Source organism: Struthio camelus, chromosome 14, assembly GCF_040807025.1.
Source record: "Struthio camelus isolate bStrCam1 chromosome 14, bStrCam1.hap1, whole genome shotgun sequence".
In the NCBI taxonomy this organism is placed as follows: domain Eukaryota; kingdom Metazoa; phylum Chordata; class Aves; order Struthioniformes; family Struthionidae; genus Struthio; species Struthio camelus.
In genome coordinates this window covers 12,431,610-12,452,007 of record NC_090955.1, presented here as the reverse complement: position 1 = coordinate 12,452,007, position 20,398 = coordinate 12,431,610, and the positions used below count along the sequence as shown (strand labels likewise).

Sequence of the window (20,398 nt, the reverse complement as noted above, 5' to 3'; positions counted from 1 at the left end):
TGAGCCTTCTTGCCCGTTACTTTTCCCAAGTGCCTTCAGCACCCTTCTCTGCTTCCTCCGAAGAGGCAGAATGGGGCCTCAGCACATCAGCCTCTACCACACATCTATCACTGCTAAATCAGCCCATTTTTCTCTGACAATAGGAAAAAAGATAAAGTGCTCCAGCTGACTCAGCAATCCAAGTTTGGTCTTCTGTTTTTTTGCTTTTCCAGAGAAAGCAAAGAATATTGTTTGCTGATCAAAGTGTATGCAGTTTGCTGATCAAAGAGCATTCGGTTTGAAATTTGCCTTAGTCTCAGTGAAATCTCTCAGTTTCCTCCAAAAAACATCCCAGATCTCTCTAGAACTATTCGGCATTATCAGTAGTTTTGTTTCAAACTTAAATACACACCTGATCTTGCAAGCATTTATTCCTAATTTCTGTGCTGGACATTTGAACATCCTAAAGATCTGCCCTTTCTCAGCAGGTAAGCCTCACCTGCAGTGGCTTACCCAGGGATGTGCTTTGCTCAGAGGCAAACAGAAATCCCATCCGGATGCGAGTCCAGTGCAGGCATCACCCCAAAAAATGTGAGTGGCTGCAGGGAACTGCCCAGGAAAGCCACAGCAGACTATATTCTCTCCCAGTATATCCAGTTAAAAAAAAAATTTACCTCTCATGTTTTCAAATTCTTAACTTGTCATGTTCCCAGCACTCAGTCGCGCATAGCTGTTGTGCAAACATTTGGCCAGTACTATTTTGCTACAGTAAGGTTTTTAATAGGACAAGCTGTCAGCCACAGTTGCTGTCTCAACCCCCCACACTGCGCACGCCACGCTAGGAGAGGTGGCGATTCCCCTGCACCAGCAGCGTGGGTGAGCTGCGACGTCGACCAAGCACAACGTGACAGGCACGCGTCCCCTGCTCCATCCCATCTTTGGGTCCCCATTCCTCACCTTGTACCTCCTCTCCCATTAGTGTAGCGAGCTGGAGACCCCCTGAGGCATTCAGGTCTCCAGGAAGCAAAGCATCAACATCTTTTTGAGGATTGGGTCTAAACTCTCTGGAATAAGGGACAGCCGCAGCACAAGAGTGCATTGCCCGGTGGCATGGGGGAGACAGCAGTGGTACCATGCCCACAGCTTTCAGCCCTCTCTGCAAACATTCTTGCAAAGCTCTTGGAAAACAGCATCTTCACACACTCCTGGATGGAGAAGCATCCCAGACACATGCCAGCCATTGCAATGAACCTTCTCAGACTGTGCATGTACGCCATAATTGAAAATCTAGTACCTCATCGTAACACCAGAAAGAAAATAAAAAGGCTCATTATAGAACAAGCGCTGCAACGAGTACTTCAGAAGCTGAGTGGGTGATCCCAACCCAAATTTCCAAGCCTACATCCAGACCCAGATTTATCTCCCAAGATATGTTAACAGCTCTCTTCGCAAACGCGTGCTTTTCCTTACCATGCAAACAGAGTGTGGTACTCAAGACGTACTCCATTGCTCTTTACAAACCCGAATGCCTTCCACAAAGCAAATTAGGAGGCCTGGACACCCCAGAGGAGCAGATCTGCATTGTCAGACAGCAGTTATCAAACGCTACAATACCATGGGAAGAGCCCAACTGAACCTGTAGCTGCGCCCCAGCCTGCTCCCTGTCCTCCTCCAGGGAGGCACGGGACTGTTCCCAAACTAGTAAACCTCTGTCAGACAAGAATGAAAGCTTCCATTTGGAGCCAAGATCTACCAAGATCTAAACACCTAAAAATATATCAGAAGCAGTACAAAGCAAAAAGCAAAGGCTTAAGGAGGAGTGACTGACTCTATAGTAGAGTTTCAGGGAAGGGGAAAGTATCAACCTCCTGGGTGGTGCATTTGCTCACAGCAGTCTGGGAACACTGAGTCCCCCTGCCCACACCCAGCTAATGCGCTTAGCTGCTGCTTTCTTTGGTTCATGACGTTTGTGCCACCTCCAATGTGTCTTGCATTCCAGAATCACATGGGCAAAATCCATGCAAAATCAGTCCAAGTTATTGGGTATCACCTGATGTTCAGTCAAAACCACCAAAAAGAATAAAACCTTTACCCTGCAAGAAAACAGAGGTCATATACAGTTTTATCTAGGTCTATAAACCATGAAAACAGAAGTTTCAGTCTCAGTCCCAGGTGAGATAAATACAAGAACAGTTATAGAAGATACAGCAATCCTTCCTTTGTATTGTATTTTAACATTAACATTGTATTTTAACTATAGCTTTTCCCAAATATATTGTCCTAAGGGACTTCAAGTAATTAAATTCAGGCCTCTGAAGACATTTAAGGCATGACTCCAATAAAAACCCCAATAAGGATATTTTCATTCTAAGCATGCTTCAGTACCTTTTCTCAGGGAGTCCATGGGCTTGCACTGAGGCTGAGCAGCGCCCAGGCCAGGAGGCACAGCAGAACCGCAGGTCCGCTGGCCAGCCCATGACGACTGCCATCAGCCTCATGCTGAATAACACACAAAGTGCCATTTCTAGAAAGCCAGAAAGCATGGAAATCGGTACTCCAAGAGGGGATACGTTGGCTGGGGTCAGACACCCACCCGCTTTGTAGTCTATTGAACAAGGAGAAACATTGCATTAAACTCCCGGCAAATAAATTGATGTAGAAGTCATGTGTGGCAGTACGCCAAAAATATCCCACCTGTTGAATTCCCTACAGTCATCCTGGAGAAATGTAGAGGGCCCCCTGAAGGGGGTATGCAGATTTGGGAGCAGGGGAAAGGCGTGTGTTTGATTGCTGCCTAGCTAGGTCACCATATCGCTTTGAGGGTACAGGATCAAAAGCCAAACAAAGCAGAGCAGAAGGGTTTCTGCATTGGTTGCGTTTGTACTGGCAGCATGAAAACGCGGAAAAGGAAATCTGCAAGGAAAGTTGTAAAAAGCCCTGGCTTTTAGAAAAAGTCTTTGTGGCAGGCACAGATAAAATACCATTACTTGTACAATACCACAGAGACCCTTCATGAATATATATTAAAAATTCAAATTTGGAAAAAGCTGCATATATTAATATTAATAAAAGAGTGAATTCCACTTTAAGAATCAATCCTGGCTAAAGCATTAATGAAGAATCTTGCTTGCACTAAAACAGCATTAAACAAAATTCTGCACTTGTGAAGCAAAATAAGCCAGTCCGGATCAGTACCACTGAAATTCATCAAAAAATCCAAATGCTTTGGGTGCCAAAAGAAAAGCTTCTATAATTTAATGAAGATTCAGGAAGAAGCACACCCTTGACTGCGGTAAACACCATCTCCAGAACATTGCTACTTCTTTCTCTGACTGAGTCGAGCAGAGCACATAGTCCAACACACCAGCAGCGTGCATTAGAGAAGATTTTGCACTTCCATAGCCACCTTTAGGCTTCTTGGTTGAGGACAAAAGAGTATGGCGCAAAAGTGAAGCCGTTCAAATCAACAAGCAAATTGTGGAGGCAGCAGATGATCTCCTTCACACCACAGGGCATTAGACACAGAGGAGAACGTGCCCAGGGTCAGTGGCAAAGAGAAGGTAAAGACGCAGCTGTATCAGATGCCTGGTGGTTTCGTATAGCTCTTATGCGCAAGCAAAGCGTCAAGTGACTGGAAGCATCTCCCAGCCTCTTTCCCTTACTACTGGGAAAAGCATGCTTCCCTTTATGCACAGTTCAAACGAGTGACAAGTGGTAGCAACAGCCACTCTTTGTTCACGTTGCTGATCTTGACAATTCCTACAAACTACATTTGGAAGACTAATTGGCATGAGGAAAGGGCACTGGCAAGCTCAAAACCAGAAAAGCCACAAAGCTGCCCTTATTTTACCTGCTCTAATCAAATGAGCAACGACTTAATGAAACTTTCTGATGACAGGAATTACAGCGCACGCTGTGCTAACGGGCAGACTATGGATGTCTAACTGCAGTTGATGACTTTAGCCTTTTAACTGGACAAATAACTGGACAAATAACTCCATTTGAAACCCTTACAATACACTGGTTTCTTAAATTGTTTCTCCTTTCTTTCAAGTGATTATTGATATATAAGTACACACACCTTCTTTAATCCTGCCATCCTCTTTGTTTCAAAAATGATTATTATGGTACATGTATGAGCACAGAGAAATACAAAGACTGTTCCCAGAGCCTACAGGGTTCCTTGGAGACCCATCGAGACTGGAGAATGCCGATTTGCACAAGCTAAGAATCTGCCCTAAAAGTCTGTAATTATTTGAGTAGCCTGTAGCCATATACAACTAAACAAACAAAGGCAGATCAGGGCTCTAAATTATGGCATTCACTCGCTAATAACTTAGAGCTGGTTACAAAAACGTGACATTTTTCCATTAAAATCAATGTTCATCCAAATCCAAAAAGAAACATATTTGTTGAGCAGACCTGAATCACCTTTTCCCAGGCCCAGGAGACATATAAGAGCAAGCAACTCTAACAAAGCCAGCAGTTCATCGATTAGAGCACTCAGCCTGGCTATATAAGCTCCACATTTAAGTCTCTTAGGGACTTGTTTCAGTACAGAGACCTTGACCGGGAACTCCGACACCTTCACTGCCAGGGAAGCTATGTGCCAGGGCTGTGCTTTAAATAGCTTAGAAAGTTCTTGTTTTCATGCTACTATGGAAAAAAGTCTTTTTGCTGGGTTTTCATTAAAAAAAAAGAACTGGCCAGTTTTCTGGCCAGTCCTATAAATTACTAGAACATATGAATAAAAAAACCCACTTATGTACTTATGTCTGTATTTCCTAGTTAAAAAACAGATCTTAAGCCTTTGGTCTACTTTGCTTCATTAGGTCACATTAGATATGAAGAGACTTGTGTGAAAGCGTCACAGTTGGAGACATCTGTATCCTGAAGGATTCATCTCTTCAGCTTTGCTCAGCAGGATGCAACATTAGGGTCTACACTCACATCATTTCCAGTTTCCACTAATAGAAGTCCTAGAAGTCCTTGTTAGGCAAATCTGTTTTCAAAAGGCCAAAATTAGGCATTAAAGGAACCACTGAGATCAGAGTTTGAAACTCTGTTGTGGAAGAAGATAATTAAAGCTGTGGCCCAGCTCTCAGCACCTGTCCTAAAGGGCCAGTTTATAGAAGAGTATTGCTTAAAACCTCCAGCTTCACTGATGTATTATTGAACACATTTCCTTGCCAATTTAGATATTAATCCCAGATCTGCAGTGCTGGAGGAGGTGGTCACAGTTTGGCAAGAAAAGGGGCTAAATTAATACAGCTTTTGTGGGCTAATTGATTGTAAAGCCAGATGGGACCACCATGATCATGAAGTTTGGGCTCTTTGCCACCAAGCTTCACTTAAAAACCCCTGCAACTGCCATTTCTGCAAGAGCATGGCTTTTTGAAAGGCACTAAGTTCTGATCTAAAGAGTTTAAAGATGAAGATCTCTCCCTTAAGTTGTTTTATGATTAAAAAGACTTGTATTTAACCTGAATTTGTCATCCAGGAGATGAGACCAGGGATATCCGCAATGATGCAACACAAAACCCTCATGTAGGCATACAGCATCTGGTATGGCATTTGTTGTCATTATTTTAACACAGGCAATCAGCTGAATTGTGGCCCACTGTGTGGCCTTTCACTTCTCTGGCTCTTCAGCAATGCCATGGGAAAGCCAACAGCAGGCAATGCAGGGTCTCCAGAAAGGAATGGATCACGCAGAGCTTAACCAACTCCTCTCACGTTCCTGGGTTCTCTGCCAAATCTGCCTGGGAACCAGGGCACTTATGTTTGGACACCTATCAGAGTACACTATAGCAGGCCACAGGGTCCCCAAGCCTTATACCCATGCAGGAGGGGCACTTTTTGTATGGCAAACACTTGCAAAGCAAAACATGGAGCCTAGGGTACTAAAACAAGATGACTTTAGTCCTTCCTATCCCCTGCCCTAAACTGATATTGCAGTCCCTGAAAGGCCAAGTGTGCAAACGATCACAGTGCCTCAACTGCTAAACCGACATGAATGTCTTCTCCAAACATGCCCCAGGTGGCAAGAGCTGCCATTTATGGCTTCACTTGCTCTGCTAGCTGCATGCCTACTGAACAGATGCTTCATGTTCAATGCAATGCCTCTCACATGGTTCTACCATGACTTTTTGTTAACTTCTGCAACGGTCACCCCTCCAGAGACAGTGTCCACCAACGTGCAGGGGGAAACTGGTCTAGTTTTAAAATAATACTACAAAAATTAAGATGGCCAACATCAAGACGACTGTGGTGTCCTGCATGTCTGCAAGTCAGCAGTGCAGGTGACCACCTAGTAACCAACAAGTTTAAAGACTAGGTACTAAAGCCTACGCATCAGCGGCTCCTAGTTGCCCAACCATAATGAATATTTAGAATCTTTTTGCCAAAACAATGTTTTCTACTGAATTCTGAAACAAGATTTACATGCGAGTTAAAAGGCAACAAAAAAAAAAAGGCGGCTAGTACCATTTGGCACAGAAGTGTGCTAATATTAATGGGGACTTTTTTCCAAAAAGATTGTTGTGAAGCATAGCAAGTTAGCTACTTTCTCCTTAATTATCATCTATAGCTTAAAAGTAGGTAATTTCGGTCTGGCTATCATATTTCAAATCAAAGAGTAGCCTACCCAATGCATGTAGATGAGGCACACACTTTAAAGGATGCTCAACAGGAACATCTTTATTCAACTGCAATACTTAGTGAAAAAAAGCTCCCATCAAATACAATTTCCTCGCCTTTTCCTTCAGACACGAGGCTTACTTCAAGAGACAGTTTTACTAGTGAACTGGAAAAATACTAATTATGATGCAAAATAAAACAAAATCAGCATTCATTTTGCTTCCTGCTGTGATGCAAAGTAGTACAGACATATTCTGCTTTCATATTAGTGCCACCAGGCAATCAAGAAGTTCTAGGTCAGGATCTACCTCAAGACTTAGCAGACAGCACACTTATGGGGTGGTACTGAAATGCTCCCTCCCCTCTTAACTGGAAAGATATAGCTCCTTACCTACTTCATTATATCCCCCTCCTGCCTTGCCTTTCTGCCTGCCAACAGAGTAGTGGCTCCTTCCCATTAGGAGCTATTTTAATCCCTGAAAAGCCCAGTCAGCCCCAGTTGACCAGAGCAAGCCAGAGCCACTGTCGCACGAGTGGGAGCGGAGGGAGGCAGCTAAACCTGCTGGTGGAGTTTTGCTTCCCTGGCCAGGCTTTCTGCATGTTAGGCACTTGCAGAAGAGCAAGTCGTTTCTCCCTTGGCCAGGAGCAGGGATTTGCAGAAATGAGGCTGCCACAAAGTGGTGGGTTACGATACTAGATATTTCTGCCTGGCTCTGTATTCCCTGTCTGTACAGCACTGCATTATCAGAGTGCTTCTGCTACACAAAGCTTCATTTAAATCAGGAGCTAAAGCAGCCCAAACACTTCAGTGCAACTCTGCCAATTACAAGAAAAATGTATTAAGCACAGTTTGTTACGTGAACAATTACGTAGCAAAAATCTTCAGTACAAACTTGTAAGCAAAACATGACAACTGATCTGGCAAGCAAATATTCGCTTTTAGGGGGTTTAGTTAAAAAGCACCTTAAAATGATGAATATCTGTAACAAGTGTCTGCACAGCTAGTGTATTATTCAGCCACTTGTGACTAAAGCAAAAACAATCAATATCAGAGCACATGATAAAAACGTTGCTGGAATCAGACAAAATAGAATAAACAAAATCTTCACCAGGACCCTTACCACAAAATATTACTTGAGGGCACTTGGAAGAGCGACAATTCAGATCTGAAAGGAGGACGGATGGCTCTAGAGCAACAGAAATAGCTCCAAGATGCTGACTTCCACTCCAAAGAACTATCACTCAAGTGAGGGCTTGAGTGATTAACACCCCCCCCCCATATAGGCTCCAAACATGCAATGAATACCACACAAAGCACAGATCCCAGTGATGATAACACCTTTGTGTGAGACCAGAGTACGTTTTTCTTCTCCCCCCCATATATGAACTTTTAAAACTTCTGAAGTATATACAGGTATCCAAAAGAAAGGTGCTCTAGAGCTACCTGCTACACAGTGCAATGCTCTTTCTCCAGTAAACGTGGGACAGCCTGGGGCTATGTGAACTCTGGCTTTGAAACCAGCTTGGCAACTAGTATGCTTTAGTCACATGCCCCTGGACTCCGTTTTTGCTGACTCTGCCCTCCTTTACCCTCCCTTTGTCTAAGGGCACGGGCCTCAAAAGCGCATGGGCCAAAAGAGATGCTCACCCTTCAGTCTGGAAAACTCCTTCCCAGACTGGAACTTGCTTTAACAGGAACATTTTCAGGCTCCTAAATCACTTCAGTACCATTGCCAAAGCGCTCAAGTCCTCTTACCTGGCTGAGCTGTCCTGCTGAACCCCACAGTTTTGCTTACTTGCTTGATACTCTTGATGCTTGCTCATCAAACAGCCAAGGTCTAGCTGGGCCACTTCTGGGTAGAAACAAATATCCTCACGCTCACAGCAATGTGAAGAGCAGCTGCTAGCACGGCTGCAGGTTTTCCATCATTCAAGTCATTCTGGAAGGTGTAGCTGAAAAAGCCACACTCACATATTCAACCACTTCAGTTCCACCACTGCTGACAGCCATGACAGCAACCAGTGTCATCAGATGCTCAGCAGCACCTCTCCTGCCACCCACACCTCCTCCAGTTGTCAGCCAATAATCAAAATGCTGAAAGCATTTGAAAAGAAGTTGCCATGTGACTGTGGACTTATTCAGACCTGGATGCATGAGAACTGGAGGGAATTCATCCTACCTGCGCAAAGCCCACATGCCCACACAGGCAGTGGGAGGCAGCTCTCTGGAGTGAGTGGAGCCCTGCAGAGCCCTCTAAAATTAGCTCTGCATGAGCCCAGGACAGCTACAGAAGGGCTCCCAAGGAGAGGAGGAAAGTGCCACAAGAATAAAGAGAGCTTAGAAAAGAGATGAATTGCCGCTGTTATGTGAGTCACTTCAGCCGCCCTCTCAGTCTGTAACTATGCCTCTTCCACTGGGGAAGCACTGCCTGTACTAGATCAGGTGAAATCTTTTGGAAAAAAAAGCTTCAGGATCACGGTCTTGATGGGGGAGCCTGAGCTCAAAGCTTGTCTGCTTTTCCCAAGGGTAGCAACTGCTCCGAGATACTGCCTTTCCCAACAAAACTCAGCTCTTCTCTTTTAGAGCATCCCCTCTCCGTTCTGTGGAAGGAGCACAGCAGAAAAGTGGAAAGAGCAAACTCATGGGTAAATCACAGGAATACGTAGGTGAGACTTAATTAAATGCAGCTGACTTCCACAGGCAGCTCTGGACCAGATTTCCAAGGCATACAACTGCTACCTCATGCAGTCTGTACATCTCTGGACACTTTTTTGCATGCCCATCCCTCAGGTTTGGGCACAAAGTTCAGCACTGCACAAAAACAGGGAGTATCTTCATGCTTCTCCTCCAAAATCAGTTGGTTGTTATCTCCCCTCCCAGCTGCAAATTATATATTTACATAATAACATATATTTACACATTTGCAGATATATTTACATCATGTGGCCAGTGGTGTTCCTATGAGAAAGAGCCTGCACGGACTTCCCACACTGCCCAGAGTCTGCTCAGCCATAGCTCGGAGCTGCACAGGAACAGTTCAAGGACCATCTATAGCTTCATTCCCAACTGGATCCTTTCTGCAAATAAACTCTATTTTGCATTGTCTTTCCAGCATGCTGGCACGTTGTAATTACTCATCAATGTTTCCAGTTTCCTAATAAGCAAAACTGTGGAAAAGTGCAGATCTGGTGACTTTCTTCTAAAAGAAATTGTCTACATGGCCCATTAAAACCTCAGGAGATACTTGCTGACTATTTTGCTCAGTTTTATTAACTTTTTACATAAAGTAATATTTTATAATCATGCAAATTAAAAGCACTTTACTGTAGGGTGTATTCTGTAATGAATGCTGGAGAAATGACCTATTTGGAAGTGAATCACATTACAAATTTGTGTAACTCAATTTTCAGAATCCATCTCATGCATACTAAATAGAAGCAAAAGAAAAGGAATAAGTTCAATTAAAAATGACTGTTTGTAATAACAGGAAATATGACTCTTTGGAGTAATAAATATGTCAAGCAACAACAACAATTCAAGGAATCAACCTCAGTTTCCACCGTTAGGAAGATGCTATGTTTTAGGACATGCTAAAATAGTAGATACTATTATGTCTGGTCTGTGCATAAAGCAGTCATAAGCCAAACAGTATGTGATTTCCCAAAGCAACATAATAATTTCAGAGTCATGGCATGCTGGATTTGAGATTGGATTATACGTTCTTTGCTTAATCATCTCAATTCCTTAAAGAAAACACCCACACAGAAACGAAATACAGATTTCTACAGTGGACTTGATATCTTTAAAAGTGTAAGACTGGATGTTTTGAAGCAGGATCATTAACAGCAGGAACATTTTTATTATTTTTATTTATTTTACACTATAGCTTTCAAGAGTACTTAAATATCAAAAATCTGTTTTCCTAAGTCACTAGTGGTCAGACATTTAAAGTATTCAGTTACCTAAGAGATGCAGACAGGCAGCAAGTAGGATTTTCAAAAGCATTTCAAAATTATGGTTAAAACTTGTTTCGTCTTCTGCTTCCACATCTTTGTGAGTGGCTCTTCCAGGTCCTTGCAACTTGGATGTTTTTTGGAAAAATCTCATTTCCAGCTTAATGGCTACTATAATAAAGTTAACAGCTATTTTATCTCTGTTTTTTCTTGAGCCAAAAATGCCTTTTTGTTCTTTCTCCTTGACTGCCTTTTTCCACCCTGTGCGGCTTCCCTGGCTCCTGTTCATGCCTGGTCTCACCAAATTCATCCTTCCCATACACCCAGATCCTAGGCATTACTGTGAAGAGCTTGGGGGTCCCAGACTGGTGTTCAGTCACAGGCCCGCTGCAAGCGATGGTAATCCCCATTGAAAACGGGCTTCACATCAGCCCCCAGCCACCTGCCTCCCTGCAAACAAACCACCATGAATCAAAACAGGTTACCTGAAAGGGTAGGCAAAGGCTATGTCGATGTTGAGGTCACTCTCTGACTTGTTTGCACAGTCCACACTGAGACGCAGTCCTCCAGAGTACCCACCGCATGTTGCAAATGCAAAGATTGCAAAAAGCTGTCAAAAACAAACAACATTTATTTTATTGCAGCAACCACCACAAAACATACCTGTGCAGCAGCTTTCAAAGCAGCGTGCAGCAGCACTAGCTCCCTCAGGTTAGATTATCCATCACATCACGCATTCAAAGCATCGCTGTACGTTTATGTGCCCTTTCTGGGAGCCAACACAAAGCGCCACAAACACTGAAGCTTTCTTGCTGCACATAGGCAGAAACATCACCATTTGTCTGTGCCAAGTATCTCAGCCCTTCCCTTCATCTCAAAGCCCGCTTGGGATTCACAACCTGGACAGCTTAGTTAAATTATCCAGCTGACAGATGAACTTGGACCAGAACAGGCTGAATATTGACTGAGCACAATGAGTCAGTCCTAAGAAATAAAACATTGGCAGAAGTATTTAGAAGGAGCAGCCAGGAGTAGCAATAGCACACCTCTCAGCCACATGCACTGTGACCATCTTCTTCTCACGTCAGGGCAAAACAGACTCACACTGTCCCTCATCCATTTTCATGAAGCCATGCATGACTTCGAACAAGCAATTTCTAGTTTTCTTAAGTTACTATCCCAACCCAAATGGACACTGGGGTACAATAAACTGACACTCAGCAAAACAGGAAAGAGATTAGGTTATAAGATAAGCTCTGGCAAATCAAACATAGCAAAAAGTTAGGATGGTTCTGATTCAACCACCCATTGCACCTTAACCTCCTAGGAGTAAAAGTTGAAAGATGAAGCATGTTGGGCCTAGATACATGACCATTACATTTTTCCAATGCATCAAGAGTTCAAACACAGGAAGAGGCAACAGGAATAGGTATCCTAAAGCTTCATTGATACAGGTTGCCTTGGAAGACCCAGACCAGAAATGGAGGGACACAAATATACACCTACATTCATATATATACAGATTTGTGTATGTATATATATATATATATACATACACAAACACATACACACATATATATATATATACACACACAGAGTTATAACTTAAGTGACAAGCCAGATTTTTGTTCCAATTGTATTATTGCAGACCAGAAGTAACACCACAAGCTTTAACAGAGTTCATCCAAGATCTACAGTGGTGCATACATGGGAAGGGACAAGTAAACTCCTGGATCCCAGACAATCAAATAAACTGAAAGGCAGCTGTTTGTGCAGAAGAAGCACAAACAGTAGAAAAAAATATGTATTTGAATGTTGGAAAAAAATACAGCAAGAAAATGTAAAGGCAAAATAAAGGAGAGAGTGTCGCACTAAAGACAATACAGATATATAACAAAAAAGACATATCCAGCTGCTGCACAAGGCTCTGCTGCAACATGCTGTTAACCTGAGCTCTCCTAACTCCAGCACTACAAATCTGGGAGCAGTGTCCTCCCTGGACTTCAGCTCTGCACATGCATCATTTCCCCAAAGTTTGCCAGGTTTTGGCGTGACCCATGAGCATTCAGGGCAGGGACAGCTGCCCCGGCTGCAGGGTGATCTGCCGAGTGTGATAGAGCGGAGCGACATGGCAGGGGACAGGCGGGAGATGAGGGGAAGACATGCAAAGAGCAGAGCTGAACCACAGCTCCAGGAAGGGTCAAAAAGCTTAGCCTAGCATGAGGAGCTATCACCAGGGAAAAGGCCTGAACACCAACTTCTCCAGCAGCTGGTCTCAGACCTTCCTTATGCAGCAGTGAGTGCAAAATCACTGCTCATTATTATCATCTGCAGAGCCTGCTGTGCTGGGAGCCCAAGTCCATTCCCCTTCTCCTTCTAGCAAGCACGCTAAAAATAAAGACCTTCAGTCTCCCAGATGGGTTTTTACTGGCAGCAAAATTTGTAACACTGCTGTCTATCTCCGTGTGGCATTTCCCCATATCTCGCCTCAGTGGCATGTGCATCCACCCTCACAGCCATCTGAGCAGGCTCCTTCCCCCCACGCATGCGGGGACCAAGCAAACACACAGCCTTTCCTCCACTGCTCAGATGTACGCTTTAAATACTGCCCATCCCATCTGCTTTACCTGCCTTAGCCTTAAAATGGCTTGGGTTGGAGCAGGAAAAGCCGTTAAGATGTTATGCGGACAAACAGCTTCTTGAACATACCACAAAGAAAAGTGGGTAGGGCAATTTTAGCCTTGCAGAGAGGCAAGGAGCAAAAACCCAACAAAACCCCCTTAGTTCCTGCATTTAAGTTGCTAACAGCCACGTGGTAACACACCTTGGGAGCTATGCCATTGCAAAGCCAGTGAAACAAGACATCACTCGTGGTCCCTCCGTCCACCCAGTGCAATGCACCATCCTTCAGTGCCAAGAAGTGATTTGCTTAAAAACCTCAACAACTAACAAAGATCAGAGCAGAGCACGTTCTGAGAAAGAATGGCAGCCGAGAACAGGGCACAGGTTTGCGTGCTAGCCTGACACTTGGGATAATAACGCAAGTTCCCACCCTGCCACCTGTTCCCAGTACGACTGGAGTATGTCACTTGAAAGCAGATTTGCAAAGGTGTTGGGGCACCCAATGGTACAGAAAGACAAGAAAATATTAGTTGAATCACTTCCTTATACCAGCCGTGCTGGCAAAGTGAACAGGTGAAAGGAAAGCCAAGGTTTGCTATAAATTAAGCTGTTAAATATTTGCCCTGATGCGAGTACTCCTACTGTAATTTGAACAGTGTTCCCTCATCATAAATGAGACTTAATCATTTCCTCTGTAAATACAAGGAGCTGTTCTGGCCTTACATGGTGAACAGCACTGAAAATTGGTATTAATCATCCCAGTTTAATTTGTGAAGCAACGTCAGAAAACAACGTATTAAGGAGAACAGGGGAGATCGGCACTGACCTGCTTTCTGGCCCAATTAATGGAGCTGCAAATGCAAGCATTTTGCAGAGGCACAGGGAGTCACAGAGATTACTACATTGCAATAAATAAAGGGGGCACTGAAGGGTGCAGCACAAGAGAGCCACCACAAACCAACAGCCGTATCTTCCTTTGCCCGTCAGCTGCAGCTCTCAGCACAGGCACGAGCAAAGGAAAGACAGGCCTCTCAAATGCAGCTCTCCTGAGGAAGTACTGGACACGAGAACAAACACGTGCCCCTTAGACCCAAGGGGCCACCATTGGGCAAGGAATTTAGCACCCTTATCAATACAGCTGAGGCTGTTCCTACACAGGAAGGATATCTTCCAGAGCTTGCAGCTTTTCCTCTGCTCCTTTGAGAGCAGACTCAGGCACCTGAAACGTCAGCTCCCCAGTTAGCTCAGAGCGAGCCTTCCCTTACCCTGAGCTCCACATCCAGCTCATACCCAAAGGCTTTTCAGATGCCTGCACTCACTCAGCAATCCCTTTGGCCTCCTTCCTTTCTAGCTACAACCACCAAGGCCAGCCACCAGTTTTGAGCCTCACCACACTCTGGCCACAAGCAACCAGGCAACATCCCCAAGACAAGTGGGAGAAGAGAGGGGAGGCAGCTGGAGACTTTTATACCCAACGTCAGTGGGGGCTCAGCCAGCCTGGGCCTGGCTCTCAGCTGCGGGTGGATTGGATGTCGCTAACGGCTGCAATTGCACAGCTGCTAATAAGGCCTGGCTGGCTCCCACAGCTGCCATGGGAAGGCCCACACAGCACCTTTATGGAAGTGTATTTACATTTTGCATTGCAGGAGAGCCAAGGGAGGGCTGTCAATTTCTGGTATTTCCCTGGAGTTTCTTTGTAAAGCAGCAGGTATAATGCTCCTCTTGCCCAAGCAACCTTCTCCCTCCTAGCTCTCTTTCTTTTTTTTCTTTTTTTTTTAAAGGTTTTGCTGCTTTATGTTGTCAGTTGAGCACCTGGTGCATTAAGCCAAGATTTACTTGTCAGGTTTTGTGCATGCCGCAATTCTGTGGCAGTTGCAAGAATGTTGTAAACACCACTGTATTTTATTATAGCAGGATTTGTGTAAATGGCAGCTGTAAACCCCATAATGGGAGCTTTATGGGCCAGATTCAATAAAACCTCCATCTGCAAGATAATTTTATTGAATCTGGCCTCTCTGAAATTGAAAAGTTTATGGAAAAAGAGAAAGCGTTTCCCTATGTTCCTATTTACTCCTTGCCTATAAATCCATGCTCAGCGCTAGTCCCATCTGCATCGTACATGCGTATCGCTTTTCCCCGTCATATTAGGTAAATCTTCCCAGCAGATAGTTACCTCTAGCCATTATATGGTAGCTACTGCCCTAAGGCTCAGCGCTGTGCCTGCCTTCCCTGGAGAAATCACAGCTCGGAGAAATGCGGTGCCAGTGAACCAGCAACTGCCTGCAGCCACGGCCATGTCAACCGCGAGGGCAGAGCCACTTCTGAGGGGAACCTCGCGTGGTCCCAGTCCTCCCGCGGGAGGACAGGGCGCCAGGCACCCGCTGGCAGGAGGTTCCCCCTCATCTCTGCCTCATGGAAACCGCCTGCCCACGGCCTGGGTCAGTGCTGCTCCGGGGAGTCGGCGTCAGATGAACACCCCACGCAACGTCCCACTTGTTGAGTCTGAGAGCAGCCCTCGGATGGAAGACTATCCATCTTCCATAAGGTGTCTGACACATCTTTAACAAGGCTGCACATCTCTGAAGACAGCCATGCCTTTCTGTGCGGTGATTAAAACCCCATCCCCTGCATACGCCATAGTGACATTCCCTCTGTGAGCTTCTAGCCTTGGCTAGCACTGTTGGCATGTTTTGGTGAAGAAGTCAGGCAGGTCTTGTAGTCTAACTTAACTGATAGAAATGATATTTCTCGTGGTCCTGTATAATAATAAACAGTCTTCACAGAATAGGATTAGTATATTATAAAGATCAAATATGCTACTTAGCACTTTCAGAAAAAACAATATAATTTCCAACAGAGCACATGCTTCCTACACCACTTCAGGAGAGACAAAGATTCATTGCTTGATTTATCGGATCAGTTGGAAGCCCTGAGTCTTCTCTAGTGCCAGGCTTCAACGCAGTGACAACATACCCTCTAATTTTGTATTCAAGAGCTGTTATTTACCCAGGTTCACACATACAGCAATCAAACAGGAGGTGCACACATTTGCACTCATGAATCAAGTCAGCTCTCCCTTCCCCTTCATTTCATCTGCCTATTGAACCAGGCTCCCGATTCAAGGCTGGTCCCTTCATTTCACAGTCCCAACATCCTTCTCAGCAAAGGGGCGCTGGTGGAAGTGGAGCCCTGAAGAAGTTTAAGTCCCAGCTGTTTATTAGACAGTTGGCAGTACATTCACGCATGACCCCAGACATCACTCATCCCACTATGTAAGTGAAAAATGGGACGATTTCCTATCACTTCCATGCGTTTGGCTTTCAGACAATTTCCCTCAGTGCCTGCTGAGCAACAAGTTTGGTTTACGAACCAGTAGAAGGCAGAACAGTTTCTGACAAGTCGAGCTAAAAGGCTTATGCAGAGCATGTTACAGCTAAAACATCCTGTTAGGAAGATAACACTGTCATTTAAAATTGATGAAACTTTTACATAAGCTGTGTTCCCCATGAGCATGTTTCCTTCATGCAGCCATCTTCTCAGTCCAATGATCCTGTGAAGACTAGGCAGGACCGGCCTGGGAACACACCCCAAATCCCCAGGGGGAAAGGCGAGATCCCACCTCACCTGCTCCTCTTGATGCCTCCATGTCCATTCCTCCAAAATGGCTAAATCTTAAAAAGCAATCATGATAGCCTTGCCTAGAGCCGTGATAGCAAATGCAGGCTTGAAGGACCTGCAGGTCAGTAAGCACATTGGTCTTCAACATTTTTGCTTTGGGCTGAGAGAGGCAAATTGGAATTAATCTACTGAACACTTTCCAAGGAAGGTTTCACCCCCTCCCACCCCCAATTCCTTCCTTAATACTCAAAAGCCAACAGGAACATCTGATATTTTTAAAGAGCAGCACGAAGCATTTGAAATATTTAAGCATTTTTATTAGTTGTTTTACATATTTAAAATGCTTTACAGATAGACATTTTTCTGGCACAATGCTTGGATAAGAGATTTCTCTTTCTCAAGCTCTCCTTAATAAAGAGACGACAAACGTTTGCCAAATGCAATATTGCTTTACACCTTCCCCCACTCACCGAGCCCAACTCAAGGCAAGAGCACGTGGCAGGAGCACGCTGGGCTGGGGACTGCTCCAAGCGCCCTGGAGACATCATCCTGCAGCCAGTGCCCCTCACAGAGCCGAACATCTCATTAAACTTAGATTATTTATTTTTAGAGTAGAATGAGTGACGGAATATTATTATTACGACTGTAAAAGAGAAATTAAAAGACACTAAATGACTGTATGGGAAAACATTTACTGCCGAGCCACTGGCCCCAAATATGTTAGCAGTGAAAGATTAGGAAGCACTCTCTCCTCCAGTTCTCTGCCTGTTTCTTTTTTAAAATCTGGCATTTTTCCCATGCAAATCCAAGCTGCAGACTTCCTGGAATCACTTCTCCTACATACAAGCCTTTGTGCACTGGAGATTATCAGATTATTGACTCTGGGATTCCTAATTACATCAACTTGACTGGTTGATAAATAGGAGCCGGGCAGCAGAAGCAGTGCTGTGGGGGAGCTGGGGATGGCTAGCAGGAGCCATTTCCTTCCAACAGCTATCCAGGGAGCAAGCTGAAATATCTTGTCCTCCTGCTGAGAAATAAAGCATAGAGCAAGCGCCCACTAATTGCTGGGATTTATCACGTCCCCTTAAAAGTAAACAGTGACCTTACAAAAAGCAACTCTGCGCCTGCCCAGATTTGCTTGGCATGGACAGGAATGCAGAGGGGTGAGGGACAATGATGAACATCTCAGAGTCCAGGGCTTGAAGGATCACATAGTCTGCATTTGGGGGCTGTTGTGCAACTGCCCAGACATTGACCCAGCAGGACCTATGTTTCAGCATGGACCACTCGAGCGAGTGTCCAGCACCCACTGGAGATCATCCCGAGCTGGGACATGCATGCTTCTGGCTAGGTGGTGACCCTGGCCAGCAGAAATGCAATTCTTGGTCCAGACTGGTGTCAGCACAGTGGGGTGGATGGGAAAGTAGCTGCTATGCAAGGACACTTTCACCTCACCCCGCTGCCCACAGCTTCACACCATGGGTTAGGCCGGTGGCAGCAAACCTCTGTTTTCCCCGTTACGGCTCCCTGGCACAGACAGCTGCCCTCGATGGTGCCGCCGGCCTAGAACACTGGCAAGGAAAGTACTACAAGTCGCAGCTCCCCGTGGTGAGCAGGAGTCCTGCAACATAATCTGTTTAACGCATAGCATTTCATTTAATGCTTTACATTTTTTTAAATGAAAAAATACTTAATTTGACTCTTAATGGAAAGATTTATGGAAATGAAATTGGGGTATTTTTAGTGAGTAAAGATCATGTTATAATCATTTGGTTCTACAATACTTTAATTCCAAGGAGACAATTTTCTCTCTTTTTCTTTGAAGAAAATCTTTGTCTTCATTATTCATCTTTCATTGATTATTCTAAAAACCCATTTAGCTCCACCACATAATGGTATGGTAGTCTTTTCTCATTATATTTTAATAGAATAAAACCCAACTGTATATGGGCGGATTAGATAGCCATTCTTTGAGGTAAAGAACATTGTTCCTCCAGATGGCCAGACAGAACCTGTGTAATGCTTTTCCTATTTATTAAGTTCCAAACGTAATGCAAGCTGATGAGATGTATTTCATCTAGTATTTAATGGGTCAGCCATACAGTTGAAAGCTAATGCTAGGGTTGGCAGGATGCACAAAAGAGTTAACGTGCAGAAGATAAAGACGTATTTAGAGCATCTTCTCGGACTTGGTGAAATGAGAGGTTGTCACAGAACAAAGCCACTTATACAATACGGGCAGAGATACTAAGCTGTTCCAGCCTTCCACGAACCATTTGTCAAAGGTTTGAGTTACTTGAAGACATTTACAAGGACCTGAGATTTTTTTTTATTATTGTACAAATTGCTTTCTGCATGTGGATTTTGACAGCCTGGCAACAAGTCTTCCACAAAAACAAAACACACTGGTAATTGCTGCGGACAGATTTATGAGTACCTGAGTTAATTACTGTGTATATACTACTTCATTCGGGATGTGTCGCGCAATGTGGCAGTTTTACTATGTTTGAAGACTGCAGCTCTTTTTTTTCCCCCAAGCATAGAGTAGCCTGGAAATTACTGCTCTTCCCCTGCAGCCATTAGAACTCCACATTTGCACCCTCTTCTGTTAAGGAGGTGGGAGCAAAAGTTAGACATATTTGGTGAGATTTGTCTGTATGATCCCTGAATATCTCATGTTGTGACATCTATCACTTCAGCACAGACACGCGTTCCTTCTTGGGCCCGACAACTTTTCCTGTCCTAGACTCCTGGCAAAAAAAGAAAATCATGGTTCCCTGTGGGGGTGGATGTTAGGATGGTGCCCAGAGCTGGCCCAGGGGAGCGGCCACCACCTGCGCTCGGGCCAGCCGTTCCCACGGGCCCACATTGCCTTTGGTGTCGGTCACCTGTGAACACCAGAGGCAATAAGGAACAAAGCCATATTCACGTAAAGGAGATGTTTTCTAAAAGTTAATGTTAGATGTTTCTAAAAGTTAAAGACGTTAATTCTTATATTATTAACAGGTAAGGTTAGCCAGGCTAACCAAACTTCAGGTTCATGCATAAATGCAATTCTGCTACTGCTCCCTCTTGAAAACACAGGCTTCGTGAAGGCTTTAGAGACTGATTATATGGGATTTATTGTGCAACGAGTGTAAACATTTAATTATAAAATTTAAAAGGTTGGATGGTTGTTCGTTTGCTTGCTTGCTCAGTGGGTTTTACAAACTCCTCTGGCTTGGTGTCACAGCAAGGCAGAGGCAAAGGGTGGGAAGGGTCCATGGAGGCCTCTTGCCCACCTTCCGCGTGGAGCACCCCAGTGCCAGGCCACCCACGGCTTTGCTGAGGCAGGGCCCAAAAACCCTGCCACAACCCCAGAGGGACAGTTTGTCCTAATGCCCAGCCTGACTCACAATATCCCCTAAACGCAGACACTGTGATCCACATTATTGCTGAGTAGGATTTACTCCCTCTAATAAACATGGGGATCTCCATTAAGGCTAAACTAAGCCCACGTGTGCGAAGCACTCGGAGAAGGGAAAGTGCCTCAGGACTTACTGCCACTGTGATCTCTGATGGTTAACACAGCTTCATGGCTGCA

General features: G+C 44.6%; 1 protein-coding gene across 2 annotated transcripts in view; it reads right to left on the bottom strand.

Annotated features, from left to right (window-relative positions):
- Nucleotides 1-20,398, bottom strand: part of SYNPR (synaptoporin) — a 106,789-nt gene that overhangs the window by 17,422 nt on the left and 68,969 nt on the right. The window contains exon 3 of one of the 2 annotated variants that reach the window (XM_068907144.1): nucleotides 11,058-11,182. In XM_068907144.1, the coding sequence (XP_068763245.1) occupies nucleotides 11,058-11,182 (125 nt within the window). Of the gene's footprint in view, nucleotides 1-8,374; nucleotides 8,539-11,057; nucleotides 11,183-20,398 lie in introns of those variants that run through there. The other variant, XM_068907145.1, reaches the window with a different exon arrangement.